Source organism: Prosopis cineraria, unplaced genomic scaffold (genome assembly GCF_029017545.1).
Source record: "Prosopis cineraria cultivar Desert tree isolate PC_DT_omini unplaced genomic scaffold, ASM2901754v1 PC8, whole genome shotgun sequence".
NCBI classification, from domain to species: Eukaryota; Viridiplantae; Streptophyta; class Magnoliopsida; order Fabales; family Fabaceae; genus Prosopis; species Prosopis cineraria.
Window position 1 is genome coordinate 20,730,978 of NW_026555339.1, and position 9,889 is coordinate 20,740,866.

The 9,889-nt window shown below is 33.0% G+C and overlaps 1 protein-coding gene across 3 annotated transcripts; it reads left to right on the forward strand.

Annotated features, from left to right (window-relative positions):
* Window positions 1–2,766: 2,766 nt before the first annotated feature.
* Window positions 2,767–9,336, forward strand: LOC129317179 (uncharacterized). Of its 3 annotated transcripts, XR_008594962.1 has the most exons (5): window positions 2,767–3,182; window positions 4,624–4,724; window positions 7,973–8,186; window positions 8,313–8,399; window positions 9,173–9,336. XR_008594962.1 is itself a non-coding variant. In XM_054961542.1 (3 exons), exons 1-3 carry the CDS (start codon window positions 3,051–3,053, stop codon window positions 8,318–8,320), a joined length of 354 nt encoding a protein of 117 aa, XP_054817517.1. In that variant the 5' UTR covers window positions 2,767–3,050; the 3' UTR covers window positions 8,321–8,616. The 3 variants fall into 3 exon arrangements, 1 of the variants encoding a protein (XP_054817517.1); XR_008594961.1 differs by lacking the exon at window positions 9,173–9,336 and having other exon boundaries at window positions 8,313–8,616; XM_054961542.1 differs by lacking the exons at window positions 4,624–4,724; window positions 9,173–9,336 and having other exon boundaries at window positions 8,313–8,616.
* The last annotated feature ends 553 nt before the right edge of the window (window positions 9,337–9,889 follow it).

A 9,889-nucleotide genomic window follows, 5' to 3' on the forward strand; every position in this document is an offset into this window, starting at 1 on the left:
ACCAAATTTACAATATAAATATTCCGTCTTACTTCTACTCAGACGAAAACCTTTCGACTCCAATGTCCTCCTCCATAACTCAAGTTTGCAATTAACCTCTTCTCTTGTCTCTGCTATAAGAACTATATCATCCGCGAAGAGCATACATTTCGGGATTTCCTCTTGAATATGTTCCGTCAAAACATTTAAAATCAAGTTGAACAAATAAGGACTCAGAGATGATCCCTGATGTAGTCCAATCTTTATAGGAAAATCCTTTGTTTGACCACTAGGCGTTCTTATCCTAGTTTTTACCCCCTCATACATATCTTGTATGGCTTTAATATAAGCAATCCGTACTCCCTTTTTTTCCAACGCTTTCCAAAGCACTTCTCTTGGTATACGGTCATAAGCTTTTTCCAAATCGATAAAAACCATGTGTAGATCTTTATCTTTACAATGATACTTTTCCATTAATCCCCTTAGTAGATAAATCGCCTCTGTAGTTGATCTACCTGGCATAAAACTAAATTGATTCTCAGAAATACTTGTCTCCAATCTCAACCTGTGCTCAATTACTTTCTCCCACAATTTCATTGTGTGGCTCATGAGTTTAATCCCTCTATAGTTAGTACAATTCTGAATATCTCCTTTATTTTTATAAATAGGAATTAATGTACTTCTTCTCCACTCATCAGGCATTTTCTTGGACCGTAAAATCACATTAAATAACTTAGTTAACCATCTCACCCCTTCTTCACCTAAACATTTCCATGCTTCGATAGATATACAATCAGGTCCGTTGGCTCTACCATTTGCCATTTTCTTAAGAGCTTCCTTTACTTCCTTATCACGTATTTTTCGATAGAATGACAAATTTTGTTCTCCTTCACCAGTTACTAAATCCTCCAAGTTACTAGATGAATCCTCTCCATCATTGAAAAGTTTAGAAAAATAAGTCTCCCATCTATTTTTAATTTCATCATCTGTAACTAAAATTCTTCCCTCTTCATCCTTAATACACCTTACCTGTTCTAGATCTCTTGATTTTCTTTCCCTACTCTTAGCAATCTTATAAATATTTTGCTCTCCTTCCTTCGTCTCAAGGTTCTTATAAAATTCTTCAAAAGCTTTAGAACGAGCTTCACCCACAGCTCTCTTAGTTTCCTTCTTAGCCATACGGTACCTCTCCCAATTTTCCTCATTGTTACACAAATGTATGGCTTTAAAATAGTTCTTCTTATACTTGATTTTGTCCTGTACACTATTATTCCACCACCAAGACTCCTTATCTCTCAGACCAGAACCTTTCGATTCTCCCAAAACTACTTTTGCAACCTCCCGTATCTTTTTAGCCATATCCCCCCATATGATGTTAGCACTTCCCTGAGAATCCCAAATTCCTTTATCCAAAAGATTTCGCTTGAAAATATCTTGCTTCTCACCTTTTAATTGCCACCACCTAATGCTTGGTGTTACTACTTGTCGACATTTTTGGATTTTACTCATAATACACACATCAAGGACTAGGACCCTATGTTGTGTCGTTACAGCATCTCCGGGGATCACCTTACAATTTTTACAAAGTTTTCTATCTGTGTTCCTAACCAAAAGAAAATCAATCTGCGACCTTGAGGCTCCACTTTTGTAAGTGATGAGATGCTCATCTCTCTTCTTGAAACAAGTGTTGGCAATCTTAAAATCATACGCCAATGAGAAATCAAGAAGAGTTTGTCCTTCATTGTTTAGCTTTCCAAAACCAAAACCACCATGCACCCTCGCATACTGACCAGCTTCCCTCCCGACATGCCCATTAAAGTCTCCTCCAATGAAAATCTTTTCACTCTGTGGTATGTGTCGAATCAACCCCTCCAGATCCTCCCAAAATAATTCCTTAAGACTGGCTTCTGTCCCGACTTGCGGCGTATAAGCGCTAACAATATTAACAGTCTCACGTCCAATTATCATTTTTAAAGAAATAATTCTGTCTCCAATTCTGCTAACTTCTACAACGTTCTTCTTCCACTCCTTATCTATAATGATGCCTACTCCATTGCGTGCACTTACTTTTCCTGTATACCAAAGTTTGAAACCTTGAATATCCTTAGCTTCTTCTCCACGCCATTTTGTTTCTTGCAAGCAAAGGATATTGATTTTCCTTTGAATCATAACCCCTACAACCTCTACAGATTTACAATTTAATGTCCCAACATTCCAAGTACAAAATCTACACCAATAGATTTCATATCAACAAAATAAAACTAGGATCTAACTATAGTATATGTGAAGCCTTAAATTAATATTACATAATACAAAATATATTTATACCAAAATATCTAATGCATGCTTCCACTGTCCAGAATGCAATAGAGCCCCTCAATTTTATGTAATTATTTTGGTTTATAACATATGAGAAGTATTGGTCTAGCGAAATTTATACCCGTTACTTATATGAGGTCTAGAGTTTGACTTTAACTTAAGAAAAAATTCAGTTTTATTTTCCTTTATATGAGAATGCAATAGCCTATAAATTTTGGTTTAAAACAAAAAAAAATAGATAGTGAAATAAAATAAAATCTACGATAAGCCACGTTAAGGGTTTTTTTATTAATTTTGGACAAAATTTGCCAGCAAGTGTGGGGGTTTAGCGGGCATAGTGTTAGCCATCTGATTATCAGCTCATGAGTTCGAAACTTTTTGGTGTATATGGAAGACTTTTAATTTTCTTATCTAGACATAAGAAATTATCATTCTGCCCTAACCTCCCCTATCAGACTATTTTTCCCTTCCTTTCTCTTCCCTGGAGCTGGGAACGCATCAGAGTCGGCGGAGGGAGAGACCAAAACCTTCGAATCCTTGCTCCAGCTATTCCGCCCTCCGCCCTCATCACTGTCGCTTGTCTCGTTGCCTGCGACTGTGGGTATCCATCACCACCTTGCAACACCAGGTCCTCCGCCTTCCCTGCCTCTGTTTGCCTTCGTTTTTCGTCGTTCTGTTCTTGCTATTTGTGTTCGTATTCGTGTAGTGGGTGGCGTGAGAGATGAATTACTGATCTGAGTTGCTACTCGTGAATGTTTCGCTACTTGGTATGGTTTTGTTGGCTCTCTTCCTCTTCCTCTTCCTTGTGTCGTGTCAGATTTTCCCTCCCCTGTTCTGCTGTAGTTCTGCTGCTTCTTCTTGGATGTGTGCTGTCGCTATCCAAGGTGAGGAGCCTTAAATTCATCTTTCCTTTTTCTTGGTAACTCTATACATGTGCGTGTGTAAAGTGATAGAACATAGAAGTGAAGATGCAATTTTTTTTGTTTTTTAGTTCTGTGGCTGCCGGTGTTGCATGTGTAGAGGGAAAGGAATTTAAATTAAACTGGAAAATTTTATTGAAGTTTGATAATGATATATTTGGGTCAGAATTTTTGAGCAAAATTGATTTTTGTTTTGATTGGTTGATGTTGAAAGAATTAGTTAGAATATTGGGATAGAAGAACTTAGACATAAAACTTGGAGATTGGTGCCTATAAGGTGTTTGTTAAAATGTTTATTAGAAGGAGTTGCTTGATTGAGTATTTCCTAAAAATTTCATTTAATTCCTTGGAAGACATCAATAATTTGGATGCTATTACCTTGTGAATTAAGGTTGGAATTTCAAATTAAGGAGTATGTCTGTGAAGTGTTCGATAAAATGCCTATTAAAAAAATTAGACATATGATGACAAGATATATGTGATAATTAAATTATTGTTAATGAGATAATTATTGGAAGATAATTTTCCTTGACTGATGATGGAAGTTTGATTAGCTCAAATGAAGAAGAGGTTTGGTATTTATTTGAACTTTGATATAAATAGATACCAGAAAAAATGCTGGAAGTGAAGAATTTTTGCTGAATGATGAAAAATAAATCTGATGATTGTATTATTGATAAATAAATTATTATGGATGGCAATTATTTTCCATAAAAAAGTTGGACTTACAAATAAAAATGTTTGGGAAGAGTGTTTTGTTATTGGTAATTCAAAAGTCCATTTGCTATTTAAATATTAGTCTTTGCAATATCTATGAAATGTTGAGAAAAGTTAAAGTTACGATTGTAAACATTACTTTTTCTGAATTATTTGGATTGATAATGTCCAAAAATAAAATAAAATATAAAATTTATAGAAGAAAATAACTATGGTATTACTTGGCCACATTAGGATTTAAAAACAGTCATTATTGCAAGGGGATCAGTTAGAAGTAAATTATTTATTCTGGAGTTTATCAGGTAAGTGAATAGCATCTCAATTAATTTATAAGCCAAATTCTTTTTATCAAATATTGTTAAATTATAGTTATTTATATATTGCTATATCTTCAAATTTTAATATTAGTTATTTAAATTGAATTTTTTCATCATGCTGGGGTTTTGAGGAAAATAAAGAAATGTTTTATGATTAACTATTTTCAATTCTTTTAACATATTAATAATGTCTGATTTGAGGTTGAAGATTGATTTATCATTATGATTTATGCGTGGAATAATATTGGTGGATTCATTTGTGATGAATACGATGATAAATGTTAAAAAGAAATAATATGTTAATTTTATGAACCTACGTACACTAAATTTAACATGTGGAATTATATTAGAACGTTGGTTGCTAATGGCAGACTCGTTAGCCCTTGGCGCGTCATGGTACACTTAGCTAGCAGGGTGTTTGTTGAAGGTACTAGTCTCGTGCAAAGGCCAATGCATGTGGAATGGATGGACGGTAATTCTTGAGCATCGTACTCATACTTGTTTTCGTAGGCCTTGTGCCTGCGCTTATTTTGTAGCTTTTTGCCGCACTTGTTTCTATTGGATAAGGAGGCGCAGCGGAAAATTAAAAAAAAAATAAAATTCCTATTCTAATGTGGACCGAACAAACTTGTTTAAGTCAAGGTTGATCGAACAATTACCTTTTTAATTGCGAGTTCTTCACGTGTTGTCTTCAAGAAATTGGATCTCAAGAGCTGACAACATAGATATGTTCCCTCTACCAGTATCCACACGAACAACTCTCTAACTCGAATAGTGTGCTAGCGCTCCCAACGTTCGTTCATCTTTGAACGTTGGTTTTCTTTTTTTTTTTAGGGTGTTTTGTGGCTCTCAAAGTATTTTTGTATCAGAACTTTTCTAACTCTTTAAAACTCATAAAGCACGTCCCTTTTCTATCTTATTTATACATTAGGGGTTTTTTTTCCTTTAATAAGTCAACGAAAATATTAGATTAAATTTATCTCATAAATAAAATATATAATATCATATCTAATTTGAATTTATCTTATAAATTCAAACTATAGAAATGATATGATATTCTCTCATATCATGTTAGTTATTAAATTTAATTTATCACATAAAATTAAATTTAAAACTGACATAATAAAATATAATATATATATATATATATATCAGATATACATATTATATTATATATATGTATACACAAAACTACACATATATGTATACATATTTCAAAAATATATATATTATATTATATTTTAAATTTTATATATCATATATATATATATCATACACACACACATGAAGATACATATATTTTTCAATATATATATATATATATTTGTCAAATAAATATTCAAATATATTTAATTCATTTACCCTATATTACATTCATTAAATCTAGACATATTTCAAATTCAATGAACTTGGACATTATAGCTCAAGTTGAATTGTTCTTGTGTGTGACCTTATAAGCCCATATGAAAGTTGACAGCAGGCTAATTATACTATTAGCTCACAAGTCACAAGTGGCCTTTAGCAAGACATTGCAACTATTCAATTCATATGGGGATTGATGATCTAATGTAACCTATCATATAATCGTATCACATCCCTTTTGTCACGTGATATTTCGGTCAAGTGTGAGACATGAAATTGTCATTCTCCTTTACTTGACCTTTACTTTCTTGATCTCTTAGTGAACTGACATAACAATGGAAAAACCCTTTTCACTGTAGTATGACTATACATTTTCTCAGTTTTACTCATTGAGGTGCCCAGTAATATCTCTTAATTCACATAAGGGACAAATTTCATCTTGATCACTCATATTTCTTTGCATGAATATCACTATACTCAATCATAGCTTTTATGATCACCCGGTCAAAGGTGACTTTTGACTAAGTCAAAGTTCAGTGGTCATCATGTAAGAATCTATGATAATCTCAGGTCAAAGGGCTTAGTAATATAGTTACATATGAGATAAGCTTATGACTTGTACCATGCAGCTTTCTCATAGTGGGTCGGTGTAGCACCTTATATTCTTTCAAGTGCCTACGACTTTGATTTATATCTCTATAATTAATCAAAGTCATATAAGTCTTGTTTCATCAATGATCCCTTATAGATGACCGACTAGGGACATTTAACATTTAGGACAATAATTATAGTTTGTCCAAGGATATAGTTATCATAATGAACACGCAATCGATATGATAACAAAATAGAAATTCATTAAATAATAATGTACATAGTATAATGATTGGCTATAGGGCACAATTTCTAACATCCTCCCACTTACACTAGGTAGAATGATTAATTTTTCTAATTTTCATTGTCTTAACATGATGGTCTTGCTTTGCCTGTGTAAGAGGTTTTGCAAGAGGATCAGCAACATTGTCTTCTCTTATTACTTTGCATATTTTTATATCACCTCTATCATTGATCTCTCTGATAAAGTGAAAATGCTTAAGTATATGCTTGGTCTTTTGGTGTGACCTTAGCTCCTTGTTCTATGCAATTGCACCACTATTGTCACAAAACAAGTTTATTGGATCTGAGATGCTAGGCATCACTCTTAGTTCAGCAGTGAACTTCCTGATCCAAATGGCTTCTTTAAATTTTGAAATTATTATGGAAATGTTCATCTTTAGTTTCATGGCCTTCTGCCACACTTGGTTATTTACTCTCGTGGACTGTGTATCCATACTTATTAGTTATTTACCCTCGTGAATTGTGTATCCATACTTGTTAATGATTCTGATCAAATCCTATTAAAGAGTGAATATTGAAACTTAAGTTTTCTTAAAATTTGATCTTTTAAAGCAAAATGTTATTTTTACCATATTTGGATTTTATATTTAACTGGATCATTTCCGAAGTGTTTAAACATAGGTTGATGTTTAAAATGACACTTGAATTTCTAATAAATGGTAATTGAATTCATACATTCATGATTTTTACATTTACATAACTGTTGATATATATGTATGAGGTATATGCGTATATTATTTTCAATTGATTATTTCACTAAGTTTATAAAAGACTCATTAATGTACTTTTTATTATTTTCATCAACTGTAAGTTGAAATGTTATTTACTAGAAATTTTTAGTCTCAGATAATATAGCCGGTCTTACACCTTCAGATGATCCTTGAGGGGTTTAATTCTGAGTTGAAGTTGAAAAATTATCCTAGTTAATCTCCATCATTGTAAATCCTGAATTTGTATATTATATTTTGTGAATTTTATTTTAGGTACTCCACATAAACTATAATTAAGATCCTTGTTTACTATCTATATTGTTGGTCTGCTAGTAGGTGCTGAACTCTCTATTGTTATTTTGTTGTGATGTTGTTGTTGTAGAGCCTTTGTAAAATCCTATTTTTAGGGATGGTTTTGTCAAAATTTCTACAAAAAGTTTTGGAATCCTTTTGTTTGTACGAAAATGTTATAGTTATTGTCCAATCCTATTTCAAACAATTTAAGATATTAAATTAGATTTTCCAAAATCAAGGTTTAAAGGATGTGTATTTGTGTATCTATCATGCAACGGTCATATCTATTTTTGGGGTGTGATAGAGAAATTACTAAAGTCCCCCTTGCTTCTTGTTACAAAAATATTATGATAAAATCTAATGGGGTCTTGTTTTGTAATTTTCCTAACAAATTTTGGTCTTGTTTTGTAATTTTCTCAATAAGCTTATTATTTCACTCTCCTTTGTTCTTTGTCTTCAGTTGCAGAACAAAGTGAGAGAGAGCGTTTGCATTTGTCTCTATTTTTCTTCTCCTTTCCCGTCGCACAAGCTTCAATCTCCGCTATTGGTGTGCTTGTCTCCTCACCACCGGCAATTCATCCACTCATTTCCCTCTACTGTCCGTTCATTTTTGTCAACTGGTGTAGATGAATCTCTTCTCTATTTCTTCATTGTTTCATGGTCGACAGAGATAGGTACGCGTGCGTGTTCAACTTTCAATCTTTTTCTTCTTCCTCAGCTGTTGGACGTCCATGTGTGTACATAGTAAGCTTAAATCCTTCCTTTATCTGACATGAAATTTTTGTTTCTCTTCCTCCTAGTTGAATAACTGGATTGAAGCTTCTCCTCCCTTCTTTGGTATGGTCTGTGAGCTATGGTGTGGCAGCTACCACTATGCTTTGGTTGACGTAAGACATTTGTTCTTCCTTCTTCCTTTAATAACCGAAGATGTGCCTTGTCAATGTTTCTACCATAGAGTTTGTTAGGTGTTGTTTGGAATAATGTTAAATACTATTTTATTATATGCTGAGCTGAAATTTGGTGAAGAAAATTAGATGTTGGAAATTCTTGATTTTGCTTGAATGTTTGTCATATAATGTAGTTAATGGTGAATGTTCTTATATACTTGTAGGAATGCTTGAAAGAAGAAGTTGGTGAGAATAAGATTATTTAATTTTCATATTAGAATTTAGAAGAATTATATATGCTACTTGAGGAAGTATATGTCTTCATATAAATTATAAAGTTAGTCTACCTATTGGAATTGAGTAGCACCTAAAGGAGGAAAATTATAAGACTAAATGATAATTAAAATTTTTATTAAGCTTGGAATAAAATTTGCATTAATGGTTGACGTTAAATGTTGCCTAGTGTTGTTGATTACTTGATAGAAATTGTTGAAGGGTTTAATGAGAATTTAAGGGGTTATTGAGATATTTAAAGAATATTTGAAAAGCTTGAACATTAATTTTGCTTGCTTATATTAAGGAGGGAAATCAAAATGACATAAGATGTCTTGGTTTACATGATAGGTTAATTTGGGGCATTATTAGAGTAAGTAAGAAATTGAGAGAGGCTTACATAAATGTCACACTCCAAAAATAAGGTGCGACTGGCATAGAATACATGTATAAAACCCATATCCTATAAACCTTAATTTAAGAAACTTCCAAACTCACAGAATTGCCTCCGTAATCAGAGCTTAGTGAAGAATCAGAGCCTTCACAAGCGATTGAGCTGTTGCTCTGTGAAGAATCAGAGCATTCTTACGCTCTTCCTCTGTCAACTTGGTGGAATCCATTCGAGCTATTTTGTTCTACAATTTCATTTTGCATTGACCGAAGAAATTCCCAGGTGTGTTTAAGCTATTCATTCTCGTTTTTGTTCAAATGGTTGAGGTTTGAATTGGTGATTGTGGTAGCTATGGTAGCTATGGTTTGTGATTGATACTTGTACTGGATTACTTGCTTTACATTGATCATTTTCTTCTGCGGCTGGGTGCTCAATGAAAGCACATTGATGTTGTTTGCTATTCTTTCCATGGATGCATGCAAGGTGCTCGACAGAATGCCTCTAAGAAATTGGAAATCACCCAAGCACTCTTAGCCAAGAGAATTAGATTGGAATGTTAATTATTATACCTAATTAGAGCATCTCTTTTAAAATTAGTCCTAGTACACATTCCTTATTGGTTTAAGAGCTAGATTTTTGGGTAGAGTCCAAAGAGGAGGGGTCTGAATATGGCCTATATATCTATAAATCTAGCCTATATATATATATATATATCAAAATTAATATTTATTTAGAGCATCTCTTTCAAGGCATATCTATGAATGTAGCTTATATATCCACTGTTATTAGAATCCAAAGATGAGATATCAATATTTAGTAGTTCTTT